Here is a 19,819-nt window from a genome sequence, read left to right as displayed (position 1 = left end):
ACCAAACATGCGTCTCAGCTCACACTGACCTAATGTTTTGGCGTTGTAGAACGTGCGTGAGAACAGTACCACCGTCACCTCGTGGCTGCAGTTCTTCTCCTGGTTTGGGATTAAACATGCGAGGAGCGTGAGAATCATTCGTATGGTGACTGAGAGGAAACAGCAGCGTGCTGATACAAACAGGGCGAAGGAAGAGAAGCACAAACCTTCCACTTAGTGAAAAGGTCAGACAGGAAACCATTGACAGCCTTTTCAAAGTAGAGGTCGCCTAAGAGAAACGGCTGGATTAGACACGGCATGAAAAGCTCGCCTTAAAAACAGAAACATCAAATCATCTTACCGTAGATGTCAAAGTCCCACATCTCACAGCTCATCTGGATAAAGATGTAAACCATGGCAGACGTAGATCTGAACACCACCTGTGTCACAGCAGCATAGTGTCTGACAGCAGGAAGCAGGTGGAGAACACGTTTGTGGCGTTTTCCTCCACACCAGGGGAGATTTTATATCCAATGGAAAACAGCAAATCAAGTTACCGACACAACAGCTGTTGCTTCTTCATGCAAGTCTGAGTCCAGGTGTGAGCTGTCCTGTTCAGCACCAGGATACATGTGAAGTAAGCTACATCCTACCACAGGCTACAAAAACACTGATTCACTTTCTTTTAGCTCTTTAGTCAGTAAAGTAGTGATGCAGGACCGGAGGAGGTCAAACCTTTCAGTCGGAACTTTATTGATACTCTTGGTTATTACAATGACATGTTAACGTCTTTGCAACATGCGGACACTGTGGGATGGATAAAAACAGGGCCAGCGTTTCCTTGGCTGCGGTAACGACAGATGGCTGCATCAGCATCTTCTTCCACTTACCCTGGTGTCTTCACTGATGTAGCCACAGGTCACCTTCTCTCCTTTCACCCAGAGTTCACTGGCCTGAGCTCTGAAGATTCAAACACATCTTTAGTATGACAAACTCTCACTTCATTCGCCATCGTGAACAAAGCGTAAATGTCACTAGCACTAAAATGCCCCATCCTTCTGGTTAACCCTTACAATCAGCGCTGTGAAGTCATTTCATTTATGTACCTGATTCCTGCGAACTCAACCTTCTGGGTCACGTAAGCACATGTGCTCACCTGGAAGGAACCAGAGCACAGCAAACGTAAATACCACTGCGCACGCAGCATTCAAATGGACCTGACGCTCACATGGCCCACCAGGCTTTTCTTCAGTCTCCACATGTCTCCTCTGCCGATGTACTGGTCCTTGAACGTCAGCTCCACCAGGTCCAGCGTTACATCCTGACAGACAAAAAACAGACACTGTGTCCCAGCGACGGTCGAGGGGCCGAGGAGCGCTCGGAGCCAACGTACCTTAGGGTCGACGATGTTAACGATGACATCCTGGTATGCACGCAGCTTGAAGGCCTGTGCTACAGTCTGGTCCACACTGATCGTCTCTGTGTAACGACAACATGTCCATCAGCTGTGAGGCAGAGCTATCATATTACCCATGTACATAAACACACAGCGCCAGCAAGCATGAAAGCTGACATCAGGGCCAAAGGAGCCCTGCAAGTACATTTTCATTTACAGTGCTGTTTTTAAACACAGCACAAAAACCCTGGTAACAGCTCAGGCTTCAGACTGATCCAAGCATTCAGATGCTGCCTCTACACGTGTGAGCAGGGATCAGACCTTGATCAGCCCAGAAACAGAGAAAAGCTGTCTTAAAGGGAAACGACTACATTAAAAAGTCAATCGTATCGTCTATTGCAGCAATAAGCCATCAGGTTTTATCTTATAAAGAATAAATGACACGTTTAAACAGCACAAACACGCTGCTACCTCAGATTACCTTTCTGTAGGTCCTCTTTGAGGCTCTTCACCTGCAGCAGGAGGGGGCTGGGAATATTTCACAAGGGACAAGGCCACATTATAGTTTCAATGGCAGACGCTTACCCCTATAAAAATACAGCAATCTCACATAATCTCACCTGTATTCATCGGTGGGATGTGCAATCTCAATTATGTTCCCCAAAGTGACTTGAGGGAAAACTTTTGGGTTGACAACCAACTCATCGTCTATTCGGAGGATAAGTTCATTTGCAAAAGCAATCAAATCTTTGCAGAGAAGCAAACACGGAGAAGAGTCTCTACTCACCGCTTCCACCGAAACCTTTCTTGTGCAGCACAAGCTTGTAGGACTTACTGGTCTTCATGGTTTAACCGGCTGGGAAACAAAACCACGAGACCATCAGTGACATCTCAAACCAATGAGAGAGCTGAATTCTGGCTCATATGAAGGTATCGACTCTGCCATGGCATTTTCCCGTGAGGACCAACAAGCAGCTGCCAAGCAGGACTTATACAATAACGGTCTTAACTACTACTTAACACTAAAGGAAGAGATAAACACGTGGGCACGAAGAAAACAGTACCTGAACTCTATTTCTCCAACAATTCACTGCCAGCAGCTCAGATTGTCCACGGATGGTGATAGCATTGTAGCCTAGCAAACGACAAGTGGCTGTAACAGCTTACAGCATCGACCTGACAGCAGCACCAAGGCGGTTATAACTACCTACAATGAAAAGGCATCCAAACAACTCAGATCAGGTTTAACTACTGCTTCCAGGCAGACATATATAGCAGTCGTGTGACTGACTATTACCTACACTCTGTACGCTTCCTCCATATCATGGAAACGAGCGATGCGATTGGTTCGTGGCAGTTCAGAGAGCGTGTTAGAAAAACAAGAGACTAACTCCGCTCATTTCCGGCTTCGCTTTTTTTGGCACAATAATCCGAGTGTTAGATTTCCGGCCAGTGCAACACAGTTTAACAACACGTGTGTGTGTGTGTGTGTGTGTGTGTGTGTGTGTGTGTGTGTGTGTGTGTGTGTAAAACCGTGTACAGGTGAATAGAATTGACTTTCTGGGGATTTATTGGCCTGAATTATTGATCATAGATTAAGCCAGGTCACACCATACACATACCCATTTTAGCCCTAAACTCATTAAAAACAGCGTTGTGTTGTTTTTTTAAACATTTCAGAAAAAAAGAAACTAATTTGATAAGATCTTTGTAGGAAGAACGAGAAAAGGTCAGAGCTAAAGAGACATATTCTGGGTGATCTTTTCTTTACATGTAAAACAGTAGATTGTCTGCTGGTAGTAGGAAATCGTTCACGAAAACTTTGCGTTGGCCGGGAATCGAACCCGGGTCAACTGCTTGGAAGGCAGCTATGCTAACCACTATACCACCAACGCATGTATAGGCTACAGACCGGTCTGGTAAACTGGTGTTTCGGTCATTCAACTTGACATCGACACCAGTGTCTCCGTAGTGTAGTGGTTATAAGATAAGATAAGCTAACCTTTATTTGTCCCACACGTGGGAAATTTGTTTTGTCACAGCAGGAAGTGGACAGTGCAAAAGTTATATAGCAAAAATTAGAATATAATAAGAATAATATATTGTATACAACAGAATGACGTTCGCCTAACACGCGAAAGGTTCCGGAAGCAGTGGTTTCTGTTTTTTGTTTGTTTAAATGGCTAAATATCTATGGGCTTTTTTTGTTGTATGGAAATACAAAACACAAAAGACATGCGCCCAACGTGGGGCTCGAACCCACGACCCTGAGATTAAGAGTCTCATGCTCTACCGACTGAGCTAGCCGGGCAGCTGTAAACGAGGGAAAAATACTTTGACTTTAGCTACAGTGTCAGGGTACAGAGCTGCTGTTATTGCTTATTGCTGTGTGTATGCCCAACAATACTTTAAGTGTTGATCATTGTAAACGGAAAAGTTAGTAGACTAAGGAAAAGACAAGATTTTTTTCGTCAAAATTTACGCGTTTATTCTCCTTGAAGGGCTTTAAGGCTCGTGTGTCTCTGTGGCGCAATCGGTTAGCGCGTTCGGCTGTTAACCGAAAGGTTGGTGGTTCGAGCCCACCCAGGGACGGCACTTTTTGTTGATTATTTATGGTGTAATTGATCATTGGTGTAGCCCGGGCAAATTCACATATGGTGAATATGGCATGGTGGACTTTCAAGCTTATGTTTTTACATAAGCTTGAAAGACATAAACACAATGTGTAAATTTGAAACAAAAACAGGGTTGCTAAAAAATTACAGATTACGCCATGGTTATGGTGGGGAATGTCTCCCTTGTCTTCACTAAGATTGTTTTTGTTCCCTCAAAACTTGGGGTAGCCTTAGATCACATCTATCATCTTTAACTAATGTATTAGAGCATTAATTAATGAAATATATTCTGCAAGACTGAATTCTTCTGTTTGTGTGGTCTACAGATAAAGGAGAAGTTCAAGAGTTCAACCACTGTAAGCCTTGAATGGCTACACTTGACCATTGCACCCCAAAACTGATGGATGTCATTTTTTCAAGGGGAGGAGCTAAGGGAGTGAGAATCAGGCAGCTCAAGGACATGCTTCTTGAGGTAGGACAACTCTTTAGACTTTGGGTAGCTTTGAAATGCACTTTGTTGGCAGTCACCCATGTAGTTTATACTCATACTTTATTTTTTCTTAAATAGCACAAGACAATTGAAATACTTAGAGAAGTAGCCATCTGCTGCCTTATCACATACCTTGGAGAGAAGGAAGAGGACCTTTATTCATGCAAGTCCATATGACAGAGAATGTGCATCTTCTTTTTGTTTTATATTTTAATTTGAATTATGGTTTTGATCAACTGGTCCCTAAATGCAATTGACACCCCTTTCTCAACGAGAAGTTTGGGCTCGGGTGAGCCTGAGTGCTGAAGATATCTACCTATTCGGAACCATGGCAACAGGGTTCTGGATGATCGGAGCTGGCTTGGCCCTGACTTATCGAAGAATTAAGGAAGCGGAACCGGCTGTTCAAACCCCCACAAGGCTGCCCGCTGGGATTGGAACGATCTGAAGAGGCGTGAGTTTCTCAAAATGGGCTGATTGAACGCAGCACGGAGAAGATCTTGGAGAAGCTACGGCTGCTGTGAATACTCAGAATAAGATCTCTGACTGCAGACTGGATACATCTCTGAAGGGCTCGCTCGGAATAACATCTCTGGGCGCAAATTGGATGACATCTTGGGGAGGCACACTGCTGTGAGTTCTCAGAATCGGCTCCTTGAGCACAAGAAATGACAACATCACAGAACGCAAGTATGGCGAAGCTCACGGCTCTCCAACGGGAGATTGAGAGACCAGTGTTGGACTGTAGAACTGCTTTGAAATTCATATGAGCTGTTTGCACTAAAGTAAAAACCTCCATCACTTCATGTGCATACCCCTTCGGCACCAGCTGTGGGCTCAAGGCTGGAGCTGAACAACAACACCCTGATAACGACTGTGTTGAGTCTGTTCTTCCCATTCCATGCAAGCCCACCTGGGTTGGCTGTTAGACTGTTTACTTAGCCTGGCAGGGTGAAGGACACTGTCTCAGCTGAACTATGGACACGCACACACACACATATACACTGATATGCACTCATCCCCCCTCCCTTTCCAAACGCCTTCAACGCTTATTCCCTTCCGATGCTGACGGCGGATCAAGGAGACCAGCGCACGCAGGCCCGGATGTGCTGTCTACACTGGCTGTCTCTCACCCTTTACCCCCCCTGTTGCTTGTCATGTGTTTCTTTGGTGTATTACGAGTTGTTTCATGTGCAGAGGTGTTTTTTCTGTTCTCAAACTGATCTCCCTGTTGGAGCTCAGTCTGAGGGGAGTTATTTTTTTCTCCTTATCTTTCCTCATGTGGTGCATTTTGCATTGTTATACCTCTCTGACCTGTCTTCCCCATGTGATGTTTGTGTAATGTATGTATGGTCGGAGGGTAAGATGGCCCCGCCCCTTCCTGAGCCCGGTTCCGGAGGTTTCTTCCTGTTGAAAAGGAGTTTTTCCTTTCCGCTCTTGCCAAGTGCTTACTCAAAGGGGGTTGTCTGATTGTTGTCTGATTGTTGTCTGATTGCTGAGGTTTTCTTTGTATTATAAAAAGTTTCTATTTTAACATTTTGTGTTGCAGGCTTGTAGATACTACGATAAAACAGAGCACACACTGCCACAGTTAAACTGCGATGTCCAAAACAAACCATAAAAAGTAAACTGAAGAAATAAACTCATTGGCTAGATAAAGACCATATTTCACTCTTTTTTTCTTTTTCTCAAAAGTAACCGAAGCAACCGACGACTACTTTAACTTGTTTTGTTTTCCATAAGTAAAACAAGTAAAAATGCTGTGTCCACTTCGGCCTCCTCAGTCCATAACACTGAGACAGATATTGCATCTAATCATATTAAACAACACAACATTATGGTGACAGTGATTATGACGACTGTGAAGATTAAGCTTATTCCCTCTGCTCTAGCTCCACCCTCTGTAAGCCAGCACTCCCCGCTCTCAGCCAGATCTCACACTATCAGTGAATCACAAGATTGACTGACTGGCTTTTAAAACCCGTTCTTATTCATCAGACAAAGGTAAGAGCTGGTCCTTTTTTTCTTTAGAAAGCATGCATTGGTGCAAATATTTATTTTTGCATTGAAAACCGTTAATGTTAATGCTGCTGGTGTAAGTCTAGCCTTTGACACACACTGAGTAATGTCATTGTTCGGCAGATGTGGTTAACACTCAGTTACTTTGTTGTTTGGTGTTCCACAAACATGTTGTTGCATATAAATCTGTTTATGTGTGCTTCTGCATTTCTTCATTTTCTTAAATCAATTCTTATGTGTTTTCTTACTGACTTTTCAAGCCATGTCATGTTAAAAAGCATCGCCCTCTAGAGTTAAAGTTCACTTCTTTAACTGAATGTGAGCTCATCGAAACCAGTGAAGGAAGAAATGAAAGCTTTGACAACCTGAACGAATTAGCTGCCTCAGCCTAACGGGCTTCATCAGTTATATGACTGACGTAGCTTTGCTGTCATCGACCGCCCAGCTGTCTCAGCAGCTTTCAGTGTGGCATGTACTGGTGTATGAAAGCAATATATCTGGAATATTTAGTGATCGCAGTTGCTAATCAGACGGATGCATAGCAAATAAAGAATAAATACAACATTTTCCAGCACGTCTTTTTATGCACAATTGCCTGGTCTCAGTTCATGTGGGAGGCAAAATAAAATAAAAATTAGAGCAATGATATGCACAGTCTTTTAAGATTGTGACAGTGAAGCTCCTCCCACCCAGCAACATCAATGTAGCCACGTCATTTTTCTGTGGGCTGTTTAGTTGAAACTTTGCTGTCAGCTCTGTGCTGATACTTGAATGTGTTACTAAAAGAAAGACATCGTGTTGCTCATTAGAAGTTATGTAATGTAACAAATGGCTTTGAACTGGGAGTACAGACAGAACTCCAACGTTTCTGTGTTTTGACAAGCATACAAAAATGTTTGAGTAATGAGCCATAAAACAGATAAATAACGCAATCATGAGTCCATCAGCTTCTTTTGAATCAGTTACAATGTTGGCATTTAGATCATCGCTAAGCAGGAAAAAATCTTTCCCATTGTAAAAACGGTCACAGAGGATTTTGCATTTTCAGGGTCATACCAATAAAATAAATATCTAAATAATATTCATTATAAATAATAAATAAAATAAAACTTCATTGTCTTGTTTAGCTTTCATTACATTTTATTGGTTTTAGCTCACAAATGATGTCATATCTCACTCACATATATCTATATAAGCTGTCCTAAATGTGAGTGTCAGACTCCTGGTAATCTCATCTTAATCTGATAAGTAAACTTCAGCCTAGTTTAAACTAAATGTTTGTGACAACTGTGTGCTTAAATGCATGAATCACGCTGCAGATATTCACACAGCAAAATCTCCAGTGTTAATTTAACACTGGAGATTTTGCTGTGCAGATTTGGAGCTGTCACAATGTTGATTAGTTGTGACATCAAGTCAAAATGACACAAGCTTATTTAAGCTAAAGAAAACATTGTTCAAGTAGCAAAAACACTGTTGTCTACTCTGTGTGTCGCAGGCTTCCCAAAGGATGTCTGCCACCACTCAAGAAGAGGACGAAGTGCCCGCCAATCACACAGGTCAGCGACGTCACACGATAGTCTATTACAGCTGGATGCAAAACTCGGGGGATTCAGGCTATTATTGCCTTCGATGCTGTTTTGACTCGTGGTCGCCGACTCGTGGCGCTTTGCACTCGTGAAAACACGTTGCTTTGTTACACTTCTTTGTGTGTCTCCAGGTCCCAAAGGTGTCATTAATGACTGGCGAAGGTTTAAGTTGGACAGTGTGGATCAGACTGTCCCTCAGAACAAGAGAGAGCTGCTCAGACAAATGTCCAGTCCTCGAGATGATGACAAGGAGAGACTCAACAGAAAGGTGAATGGAAACATCTGGAACAATATAATCCTAGTAATGCCACAGAAAGGCATGCAAGTGTAAAAACAAGTGCAGCAGTAACATATGTTTTCTCAACTGTAGATGAGTGTTCAGGAGTATGAGTTGATCCAAGATGAGGATGAACGCTGCCTGAAACGCTACAGAAAACAGTGTATGCAGGAAATGCACGAGCGCCTGAGCTTTGGTCCCAAGTTTGAGTCCGTCCATGAACTTGAGAGCGGAGAAGCCTTCCTTGAAGTCATAGAGAAGGAACACCGGTTGACCCTGGTGGTGGTCCACATCTACCAGCATGGTGTCAAAGGTCAGGTGTTTGAGGGGGGTGCATATTCAAGTGTAGTCTCAACACGAAAACAATAAATCGATATTCACCAAACAGCCACGTACTGGACACAGTGTGGTTTGCTAACGGCTGCGGCTTCTCTGTGTTTGTCAGGCTGTGAAGAGCTGAACTCATGCCTGGACTGTTTGGCTGCTGAATACCCCAGTGTTAAATTCTGTCGCATTGACGCCGTGGCCACCGGTGCTGCCGAACGCTTCTCCTCTGAGGTTAGTGCACTGCTACTTTGCTGATGAAGAATTAGACTTTTAAATGCACTTTCAGCTCCAGAACGTGTAGCACAGAACTTTGTTTTGGGTGTAGATAGATAGAATTTTATTTTGAACGTGCAAATATAACTGAAATAACAAGAAAAGCATCTGGTTTTCATGTATATCTCTGTGTCTACACAATGTGTGTGCTTGAAGAGGAGTATGATGTCGTTACACTTGTTCTGTTCCGGCGCCCTTATTTCAAATGTCCTTATTTACAAATCAATATTCAGAGTTTGACATTATATGTTTAACTATATACAAGTCTACACATAAACACACATAAAACTATTTCAGCACGTAAACCGAAACAACAACAAACGACATTTTCTACATAAACTAAGCACCCTATGGTCAACACTAATCTATGAGCTTATTTTATATCTGTGTGACAAATACCTTAATGAACACTTTAAGCTTGGGTTACTCTGGCCTTGATCTATAAAAATGAGGACAAGTGGACAACTCAAGCCCTGCAGGGTTCCCCGGGTTCTTATTTCCATCCTGTTCCCTATACTGAAAACATTCTTTTAAAGGTTTCTTGTCCAGGAAATATTCCTGTGGCTGGGAGTTACACCGAGCACTTCCAGTTATAATGGCTACAAGCTCATTTGGAGTTTTGCTGCTATTCTTCCAGGTTCTTCCTACCCTATTGGTGTACAAGGCTGGTGAGTTACTGGGTAACTTCCTGGCTGTGACCAAACACTTCAATGAAGAGTTCTTTGCAACGGATGTTGAGGCCTTTCTCAATGAATATGGCCTCTTACCCGAGAAGGAATTTGAAGCATGTGCTGCTGATGAGGATGAGGGAGGGGAAGTGGAATAGAGCATTTATGCAGTGTGCTGGAGGGGAGCAAATACAAGTAGAAAACAGGATGGGTGCATCTGACAGTGAGGGGCAAATGAAAAGGAGAGCTGAGGAAAAGAAGTGGAAGAACAGCAGCTGGGATATACATGTTTTTAAAAAAAGCACACAACTGTGCATACAGATAAACATCCAGCAGCTCAAATGCTGAATCTATTTAGAGACTGGTAGAAGTAAACCACAGACGGCGAGCAGGTCTGTGCTGAAATACTGCTTAGCAGTGATGTCATAACTCTCCAATAAAAGATGTCTTCATCACATCCTGTCAGTGTCTGTCTGGCTTTTTTACAATTAGCAATATTCATATTTTAATGTGACGTATATGAAACATCATCCTGGACTGCAGAGGTGGGAGGGAACAAAGTACAAATACATCTGTGCTGTATTCTTCTGACAACGTTTTACTTTTACTCCGTACATTTTTAAACAAACTTCTGCACTTTCTCAAAGCAGGTTCGTTTCTTTTCTTTTGACAGACCTGAGTCATTATTTCACACTGCGCGCCTCGGTGTCTCGAAGAATTTAAGCAGTTCTGAAGGCAAAAGAAGATCCAAGCTGGTGCTAGCAAAGTGTAACTAATGAAGTCAATTTGTCTTTTGTCTTCATTTGGGTCACAAAATATAATCTGTTAATTCATGTCTATGACAGCGTTTCCCCCCTAAAGACAGTGAATCACTTTTCATGTCTGACAAGACTCCACTATAATAGACCGCAGGTGGTGACGATGAGTCGGGGCTTTCATCCTCTTTAATTATCCAGTCTGTTCTGTCATCATTACACATTAGGATTAAAAAAAGTACTTTGAAGGAGGACGGTTACATAAACCTCAGCAGGGTAAAAGAAGGAGGCGGTGTACAGGGTGCATTTAGGTCATTATGCCAATATTTCGTGGCCATACTGGACTCAAATGTTTCATTTTTTACTAAACTGATGTGTTTTTAGTGGAGCTTCTTGATTTATTGGGCAACTTCTATGAAAATACCCTCCTGCTATAAATCATCAACGCATCGACTCCTGATTAGTGCAAATATCCAGTCAATTATATGGCAGCATGGCAGGGAGTGCGAGCATTTAGACATGCAGGCATGAAGGAGAAGGGTGACTTTGAACCCTGCACGGTCTTTGGACAGGCTGTGTGACTATTTCACAAACTGCTCATATATTAGGATTTTCCTAACAACCATGTATCTGTAACAATTTATAGGGAAAGGTCAGAAAAAAAGAGAAAATATGTAGCGAGCCATATTTCTGTGGCCAAAAATAGCTTGCTAAAACTCAGATGAAAAAGGACCAGATAAGCACATTGATAAGGTTTCCAAAGCTTCTGTAACTAAATAAGGTTTTTTTGAGCTGTCATGTGGCGAAATGAAACAAACATTGACTGACTGCTTTGAGGTGATAGGAAGGCAACAGCAAGCCAAATAACTCCTACACTTCAGCAGCAGCCTTAGCAATAGAAGATCCCTCCGAGCATTACCACTCACAGCTAAGACCAGGAAACTGAGGCTCAACAAACCTGGGAAACATAAGATTGGAAAAACGAGTTTTCATTTCTGCTGCAACTTTCAGATGTTCTGGTCAGAATTTGGTGTGAACAACATGAAAGCATGAATCCATCCTGTCTCGTGTCAACAGTTCAGGCTGCTGGTTGTGGTGGTACAATGGGTCGGAGGACATTATCTCCTCACACTTCGGTCCCCAGCTGACTGTTCATCATTTAATCACAAAGGCCTGCTGAGTGCTGTGCCGACCACAGTAACGGCTGCTTCCAGCAGGGTACCACGGCACAAAGCTCAGATCACCTGTTGGTTTTTTACAGTTTTTCTCAGTCGCTTTGGTGCTTTTCTCAGATCAAAATGAAAATTCTCAGAACCATTAGTGCAACCTCCACAGATCTTTTCACTTAATGCAAGATATTTTGACTTGAAATAAGTGAAAAAAATCTACCAATGAAACAAGTGAAAATTATCTAGTTTTTCTGTAGCTTACTGGAATGTTGCTTTGTAGCTGCTTTTGTCTTATTTTAAGTGTAATGAGATATTTGACTAGAAATAAGAGAAATATACTTGGTAAGATTTTGAGTTTTTGCAGTGTACCGTGCCACTATCGAGAGCGTGCACGCCATCCCTGTGTGGTACCCTGGTTGCACAACAGCTGACAAGAAGAGGCTGCAGAGGGTCAACAGTACTGTAGAGAAGGTGATCGGCTGTCCACGCTCCTCCCTGGACTTAATTGCCAGGTTGTCTCTCCAGAGCCAGGGCACTTATAAAGGGCCACCTCCACCCTAACCACCACCTCTTCAACACCCTGCCTGCTTGAAAAAGGTTTAGATCCATCATCCCGTGGGCTGTCAGAACTCTTAATGCTAACTCAGAGTGTGAACAGACTTCTCCAATACACCCACTCTGTTGCTGCTATTGATCAACTATGTGCAATATCTCAGTCTTTCCACGTTCTGTGCAATATTTTGGTCTCAGTGGAATTACCATCCCCACCCTAAATGACCATAGCCCCTCGACCTTTATTTATTTAATATATTACATAACTGCCCTTGTATACAGCCCCACAATGTTTCAGTTTCAATGTTTCTTACGCATTGTTACGGCCCTAGTCTAGGCGTGTAGAGACGCACATAAGGCTGGAGGAGAGAGAGACAAGTACCCGCCCTGATTCCCAAGCCAAACATCCGAAACCAGCTGTGAGTAAAACAAAGGTTATTTCAAAGGTCAGGAAGCATAGCTCCAGGGTGAGCCCAGGCCAAAATAATAAACAAAACCAACTAAGTCCCGCCAGTACGGAAGAGGATTAGGGCCACTGGGAAAAAAAAAATCTGAGAAAAAAAATTCAGGTGTCACGGTCTGGCTGGGGCAGACCATAAGTGCTCCAGAGGAGGACTCAAACGCAGACCAAAACATGGTGTGGATAAACAAAACAAGCCGTTTATTGAGACTAGCAACGAGGGTACAAAATAATAGGGCATTGGTGAAAACTAAACAATAACCTAAACTGGGTGAACTAATAACAAAACATGAAAAAGCTTAACCATAGTGAAGTGACATGGGTACCTGGAGATGAGACATGGATGAGCAGACGACCTGACAACAAATGACTGAAAGCACACGGACTAAATACACACAGGAGGATGATGAGGGAAGTGGGAACACATGGGGAAACAGCTGGCACACATGAACATAATGACGTCACAGTGGGAGAGTAAAACCGAACACGATGAACATAGAAACACCAGACCTCTTCACAATAAAACAGGAAACATAATGAGACATAGACATGACAACCCGAACTTGACAACGTAAGACACAGACATGAAACGCATGAAGAGCTGGGGAGACTTAACATAGTTGGAAACACGAGGGAGAAATAATAAGAACTAGAAACACCTAGGCATGATAACAAATGAACTTAGGAAACCTGACGGGCTTACATAAACTAAAACTCAAAACGCTGGGCCAACAGACCCAGGATCATGACATCAGGAAAAGAAGAAAAAAAAAGACGTGCCCACTTTTTCCCCCCAGTCGCCCTAAACAATATATATAGTATATATTTATGTATGTACATTATGGAATGCCGTTTAGAAAAATATTATATATATATTACAATGAAAGTCTGAATATATAGAATGATCTTCTGAATATGCCAGATGCTTGGGTTTTTAGTGAATTTGGTTGTGTTCATTCAGAAAGTAAAATCAAACACACTTTTCTGTCTTACACTTTTGTGACGGTGGCATAGTCACACAATGTTGTACATAATGGCATAATACAAAAAACGACTTGAACCTTCACATGCCTCAGGTAAAGTTTTATTAAGAAAAAAATTCCTTTGTAAGGAATTCTAAGTGAAGCCATTTCTCAGGACAAATTAGGAACACAAGTTATTCAAACGTATTACAAAACTAAGCAAACTGCAACTGACCCGATGAAATCCTGCTTGGTATTCACCTATTTTTCAAAGAACGACTTCCACTCAGCTATTGCTTTCTTATATGCACTAGTGGCATCTCGATCATGGATGGCATCAGCGATGACCTCAGTTTGTATGACAGAGAGGACCGTTGCAACACATTTCAGGTATGTTAAGTGTAAGGTGTAGCAACATGCCATCAACACCAACATTCCTTCCCAGAAATCCTCCAAGGGGAGAGTGGTCACTGCTATGTTTCCCACAGCAACAATGCTGGTTGTCCCAGCAAAAAGCAGCACTGGGGAGGAGAGAGGCCGCTTCTCCGGGTATAGCAGAGCATATACGGCAAGGCCGGGATGGTCCATTTGGTAAAGTAAATCCGTTGGGCATCTTTCTTTGCCTTTAGACAATAATTCTGATGCAAAAGAACCAAACGGGACAGGCGGGAAAAGAAAAGACAACAAAACAAAACTTCTCGGCTGTCAGTCGGTTTGTTTTCTTTCCAAGTCAATGAACATCCTTCTCTTTTGTTGGTGGTTCGTTCTTCTGACCTCTCCTTATCCTGGTCACATGTCTCCACTTACCTTTCACATGCAGTGATGCAGGACACGTGGCGTGCAGAGACCATCTCTAAAGACCTCACAGTGATTTAAGGGCACCATGCATCCAGGACAGTGACAGATCTCCTCACAGACTGTACAGCTGACAGCTGTTTTACAACCCGGCCCAGGCGTCTCGTCTCTGATTGGTTCTTTATGTTTAAAAACTTCAGCAACAAATGGAGTGACCTCTTCATTCTTCATGTTGTCATGTTTCTCTAGAGTTTCATCTCTCTGTGTTTTACTGCAGTGAATCTGATTCTTTCTTGCAGATTTTGGATGCAGGCTGTCAGTCTGATACTTTGCTTTAACATTTTAAATGCTGCTCTTGGCTTTGGAGGTGCAGTTTCTTTCAGGAAGGCTGTGAACTCTTACATTCCTCTCTCTGAGCTCAAAATTTAGTTTCAGGTATTTTTCTTTCTTATCTTCAAGCTGGCCGTTATTAAACAGGAAGTGAACAGACCGATTCTTCTCATTTTTGGCACATTTAAGTTTTGCACCTTCAGGAGCTTAAATGTATTTTTAGGTTTTCTTCCATCTGAGTGTGATGAGAGCTATAATTTTTTCCTTACATATCGTTACAAAGAATTTACACTGAATCAAAGACGTACATCAGTCGGTCACCCAGTCGATTGTCTGTCGCCTTCATCGCCAGACCCACTGCACTAACTTCATGAACTCCATCCAACAAGTCCATCATGTTCAGTCCCTCTGGAGTCTCCATATCCAGGAGTGTTGATGATGGCCAGAGAGCAGGGCAGAGTTTCATCTTCAAAATCAAAGATCTCGTACAGGATCACACCTGATGTCTGACTTCTTTTCTCCTCCTCTACAATCCTAAACCAGACTTCATCCTCCCACTTCACTCCCATCGTGTAGTTGAGCAGAGTGTTGACCAGAGCAGATTTAAGCCACAAGTAAGATGGTTTTATTTGTCTTGTCTTGATTTTTTTCTCCAACAGTCATTCTGTGACCCACACAAACATGTGGTCACAACTGTAAATTCAGCGTTGTTACATATGGAGGTAATTGCGCATGCTTCACTTTGCTGCTGTAATGAGGTTCACAAAGTTTTGTGTCGCAAGAGAGTGCCATATCACTTTGGACAGTAGAGGGCAGCAGAGTGCCTTGGGACTGAGTTGTGTGCACAGATGAACACTGTGATGTTTAGTCTTTCATAATTTAAGATGTTTAGGATGTGAAGTGTATTACACTGTATTTACATGAGCTATTCCAGCTCTGCCAACCTAATAGCTATGCTACGTGCCTGAGTAATGGTGGATGCTATTGTCTTTTAGCAATAACACCCGCCTCCATATGAAGCTCTGATCCAGTTGTGTTTACAGTTCCTGTACACTTGTGTAACTTTGTCTTCATTGCAAGTGTTGTTTTTGGGTAGCGTGTGTGTAAAATGTTCCGAGGTTACATCGTTCATGACGCATAATTTGAAATTATTTATATTTATTTTACTCCAAGATGTGGTGTGTGTATTGTTTATGGGGTTAACCTTCTTCTAAAATCTGGTGTTATTTCAATATTTCTGTCCAACTATTTCACGTTGTGTTTGAGCACAACTTGTTGGAAATACCGTTTACTCCTTTTGTTTTATTTTAATTTGTAGGAAAATAATACAACGTCCGCTTTGTTCCGCGTACGCACAGATGGGCCTTGATGAAGCACAATTTCACCTCAGCGCTTCCTTATTGGGAAAATCTGCACAAGTGCTCCCTCTACAGGGAGGAAGTCTGCCCTGCTATAGAGTCTCTGCCCTGATGTGGGAAAATGAGAAATTGAGCACAAAGATAAGGCTGTTGAAACACAACACCATCACCATCCCTAAAACACACTGTTCTCTTTCATTTTAACAATCTGTTTAACAGAATAAAACAACTATTTCTAATGGTAAATAAAAGTCACAAAACATCATAATTTCAACTGGGCAAAGTTGAGTGTTATAGGATGGTTAATTCGCCCTTATTTCCATTGAAAAGGTCCCCAGCAGTTTGTTCTGAAGGAAGGAATTAAGTTCAAATAAATGGAAGATATTTAATAGGGTGGAGGAGCTGTGTTTCCATATGAAATAAACTGAAAGACCAGAAAACTGGACAAAGGTATGCAATACAATACAAAATATACAAGTGATGTACTAAAACACAGCTAGATCCAAACTGTATGACTGACATGTAAAAATAAATAACTAATTATGTGTGTGTGTGTGTGTGTGGGCGGGGTATCCTGAGAACTGAGTATTAAAACTGTCAAACATCTCACTGTGAAAGGAAGACTGTAAAGTCCTCAGGTGGCCGTTCAAGAATGCACAGTCTGTAATTCCATCATCAGTCTTTCTTGCAGTAACATCCGGCACCAGCTGCAGACGAGACAACGTGACTGAAGTATATGTATACATACTAGTTCACCTTCTGGAATCGGGGTGGATGACGCTCTCATCTACCTGTTACACCAATCCCTCTCTCACCTAGAGCAGGCAGGGATGTTTTTTGGCTTCTCCAGTGCTTTCTACACCATCCAGCTTGCACTACTGAGGGAAGCTGGAGGGAGCCAGAGAGCCAATGGTACCTACAGAAGTTGATGTTGATGATACAGCCATCATCGGATGTGTATCACACAGGAAAGAACAGGAATATAGAGGGGTCATCAGTGACCGTTTTGGCTGGTGTGAGACCAAGACAAAGGATATGGTCATACACTTCAGGAGGAAGTCACCCCCTATAACACTGGTGAAAATCTAAGGAAAAGACATTGAGATAGTGGACTCTTGTCCTATGCACGGACAGGGACAGGAGCAGGACTGACAAACTGGTGTGGAGGTCTAGCTCTGTGCTGGGATGTCCTCTGGAGTCTGTGGAGGCGGTGGGTGAGAGGAGGATGTTAGTGCAGTTGACATCCATCATGAACAACCCACATCACCCTATGCATGAGTCTCAAGTGTGCTGAGCAGCTCCTTTAGTCAGAGACTGAAACACCGTCGCTGCAGGAAGGAGCGCTTTTGCAAATCATTCATCTCAACAGCAGTTAGACTCTAAAACTTCTCAATCACTCTGTCATGCATAATCCACCTTTTATATGTATGGACGTGTGCAGGTATATGTATACATATGCAGTGTTGGGGAGTAACGGAATACATGTAATACCATTACGTATTTAAAATACAAAATATGAGTAACTGTATTCCGTTACAGTTTAAAAAGATGGTAATCAGAATACAGTTACTTTGTTGAAATGAAGGGATTACACAGCGGTCTTTTTCTGTTTCATGTGTTAGACTGTCCCCTCTCTATTTTTGGTTTCCACGCCGGAACAAAACAGGCATTAAGAGGCTCTAAGTCCTGTGTCTCAATCCCGCGGCCCATGTCACCTCTACTTGCAGTCTGCATAATGATGTGACAAAATAGTTTTCAAAAGTTTGAAAATTATTTAATAAGAAGGCAATAGGCAGAGCATACCCCTAAAGCATGTAGCCTCGTGGGCAGTGTAGCCCAGCTGTAAGTAAGCTATTAAGACTTCGTGTTTTCCTCTGAAACAACAAGTTCTGTTGCAGCAGCCTTTCAACGCCTCTCTCTGTCTCTGCTAGCAAAGTCGACCCAGACAACAAAGTAAAGCTAGTTTTCAGCTATGAGCCCGACATGAACCGGACGTATTAGCCAGAGGTCCCTTTACTACGGTTCGGAGCCGCGGACCTGTTTTATATACGAGATCGCTGCAAAAAGTGCAGCCTGACCTAATGTGCACCTACTGTTACTCATTTATATTAAGATTTAAACATCTAGTTGGTGTTGGTGTGGAGAGTAGCCTTCAGTAATAGTAACAAATCACACAGCAATAGGACATTCATGTAGTTGTAAAAAGCACGATAATATATAAAGAAATCCAAAGTATTCAGAATATGTTACTCTTATTGAGTAATGTAATGTAACGGAATACATTACAAAATACGTTTTGGGGCATGTAATCTGTAATCTGTAGTGGAATACACTTTAAAAGTAACCTTCCCAACACTGCCAACCACCTACAGTGAAGTTGGGAGAGGACTCAAATGACTTGGGGGGGTAAACGCCATCCAGTCCTGGTGTTTACTTCGGAATCTACCACTCATCTTTGGAGACTTAGTTTGTCCAAATGATCAGCACTGGTATTTGCTACTGCTGTGGCTGGTGCATATTGTGTTTTCACCAGTGTTATCAAAAGGTATCACTATTTTCTTGAAACACCTGATCACCGAACACCACAGGTTTGTTTCCACACAAGAAGCTGCTACCAAAGCATCACTTCATGGTGCATTATACTCAAAACAGGACCATTTTTGCATAGCTGATTCATGCGGTATGAAGCGAAACACAGCTTCTTTACAAAACAATTGAAAAGTTTAAAAAATGTAACTAAAACTATAAAACAATCAATAAAACATCAAAGTGATTTTGCTTCCAGGTGGCGGACATTTGACCCCAGGAGACTGACCACTGGACCAGGTAAAATGCTTTCTTGAAATACATCTTGCAGATTTAGTTGTTTGTATAAAAGTCCGATGTGCAAAGCCAGTTTTTCACACGTTCGTCCGTGCTGTTGTGAAGGATGAGAGGTTATTTCTGATTACTTTTGCACTGCACACAGCACGTCTCAATGAGCATTTCAATGCTTTTCTGAAAGTTTAACTCTGCTCTAAGAGTAAATCTAACTCCATTTAAACTGGGTCCAAATACTGTCTTTTTTAGAGTAACATTTTATTCAGCTTAAGTAAAATTTACTCAGTGAATTTTACTGTGTACTGATTTAAAAGGAACCACACAAACACACATATTGTGGAGGTATGTAAGGACGACACGAGAGCTTATACATTTTACTCGAACTTCAAATCTTGAAGGAGCCTTTACTCAAAATCTCAGCTTCACTCAACGGCTTTCACATCTCTTAGAACCCAGAAACATGACTCCTCCCACTTCCCCTGGTGGTCCGCCACAATATATATACATATCCTTTTAACTGTAATGCTAATTGCCTTTATTTATGTAATTCATTTTTTTAGAGTTCCTGTGATTGCTCTGTATGACTTTAACTTGTTGGCAATTTTGTGTGCACCTTTGGGAACAAACTACCTTTGGATATGTAGTTTAATTTCCCCTTTAAATTTGTATTGGTTCAGTCCAGAGCCTATTTGGGCTAACAAAGTTGTTCCCAAGTGTTGCTGGAGTCTTCACCTCACCTGAGCTGGATTTAAGGCAGCTGGAAGCTGAGAGTGAAGAAGCACTGTCAATAAACATTCACCTGTCTTGCAACACTGTGTGCGTCACAATACTCGATACAGGACTTAAACCAAAAATACAGCTTTATCTGCTGGATGAAGGCGATACAAAAAAATGCAAAACTAAGCTGGAAAATTCTATTACTAATTCATTCGGGGAAACACAGGGAGTGACACACAGCCATGAGGAAGGACAAAGGACGGAGGGA

At 42.2% G+C, this 19,819-nt stretch overlaps 2 protein-coding genes, 3 non-coding genes and 1 pseudogene across 11 annotated transcripts in view; 2 read left to right on the top strand and 4 right to left on the bottom strand.

The window, feature by feature from the left end:
• Positions 1–2,741, bottom strand: part of depdc5 (DEP domain containing 5, GATOR1 subcomplex subunit) — a 24,263-nt gene extending 21,522 nt beyond the window's left edge. For 4 of the 7 annotated variants that reach the window (XM_085440355.1, XM_085440353.1, XM_085440356.1 and 1 more), the window contains exons 1-11: positions 2,440–2,727; positions 2,163–2,231; positions 1,996–2,083; positions 1,857–1,903; positions 1,373–1,458; positions 1,217–1,300; positions 1,086–1,135; positions 870–939; positions 341–419; positions 207–268; positions 30–99 (exon numbers count right to left, since the gene is read on the bottom strand). In XM_085440355.1, coding sequence (XP_085296481.1) covers positions 30–99; positions 207–268; positions 341–419; positions 870–939; positions 1,086–1,135; positions 1,217–1,300; positions 1,373–1,458; positions 1,857–1,903; positions 1,996–2,083; positions 2,163–2,220 — 694 coding nt within the window. In that variant the 5' untranslated portion in view covers positions 2,221–2,231; positions 2,440–2,727. Of the gene's footprint in view, positions 1–29; positions 100–206; positions 269–340; positions 420–869; positions 940–1,085; positions 1,136–1,216; positions 1,301–1,372; positions 1,459–1,856; positions 1,904–1,995; positions 2,084–2,162; positions 2,232–2,439 lie in introns of all 7 variants that reach the window. The other 3 variants (XM_085440351.1, XM_085440352.1, XR_014916590.1) reach the window with 3 other exon arrangements.
• A 457-nt stretch (positions 2,742–3,198) lies between these two features.
• trnag-ucc (transfer RNA glycine (anticodon UCC)) lies at positions 3,199–3,270 on the bottom strand. The gene has a single exon. It is a non-coding gene; the product is annotated as a tRNA-Gly (tRNA).
• A 343-nt stretch (positions 3,271–3,613) lies between these two features.
• trnak-cuu (transfer RNA lysine (anticodon CUU)) lies at positions 3,614–3,686 on the bottom strand. The gene has a single exon. It is a non-coding gene; the product is annotated as a tRNA-Lys (tRNA).
• Positions 3,687–3,893: 207 nt separating this feature from the next.
• On the top strand, positions 3,894–3,967 carry trnan-guu (transfer RNA asparagine (anticodon GUU)). Its single transcript has one exon. It is a non-coding gene; the product is annotated as a tRNA-Asn (tRNA).
• Positions 3,968–6,274: 2,307 nt separating this feature from the next.
• Positions 6,275–10,083, top strand: LOC146688508 (phosducin-like). Its single transcript, XM_085439785.1, has 6 exons — positions 6,275–6,484; positions 7,998–8,058; positions 8,220–8,356; positions 8,459–8,678; positions 8,811–8,923; positions 9,603–10,083. The coding sequence occupies exons 2-6, from the start codon at positions 8,010–8,012 to the stop codon at positions 9,789–9,791; spliced, it is 708 nt and encodes a 235-aa protein (XP_085295911.1). The 5' UTR covers positions 6,275–6,484; positions 7,998–8,009; the 3' UTR covers positions 9,792–10,083.
• A 4,258-nt stretch (positions 10,084–14,341) lies between these two features.
• On the bottom strand, positions 14,342–15,319 carry LOC146688507 (uncharacterized; annotated as a pseudogene).
• Between the last annotated feature and the right edge of the window lie 4,500 nt (positions 15,320–19,819).

This window comes from Copadichromis virginalis, linkage group LG18 (genome assembly GCF_057382275.1).
Source record: "Copadichromis virginalis isolate Kocher_CV1m ecotype Utaka linkage group LG18, C_Virginalis_male_GT1.1, whole genome shotgun sequence".
In the NCBI taxonomy this organism is placed as follows: Eukaryota; Metazoa; Chordata; class Actinopteri; order Cichliformes; family Cichlidae; genus Copadichromis; species Copadichromis virginalis.
Note: the sequence above shows the minus strand (reverse complement) of the source record. Positions and strands in the feature narration are given on the sequence as shown.

What these genes read in the sequence shown, in the direction of transcription:
- LOC146688508 (XM_085439785.1), top strand. Translation starts at nt 8,010, where the DNA reads ATGTCTGCCACCACTCAAGAAGAGGACGAAGTGCCCGCCAATCACACA. An exon ending in AGTGCCCGCCAATCACACAG is followed by an intron (nt 8,059 to 8,219) that starts GTCAGCGACGTC and finishes GTGTGTCTCCAG; the next exon opens with GTCCCAAAGGTGTCATTAAT. An exon ending in CTACCAGCATGGTGTCAAAG is followed by an intron (nt 8,679 to 8,810) that starts GTCAGGTGTTTG and finishes TGTGTTTGTCAG; the next exon opens with GCTGTGAAGAGCTGAACTCA.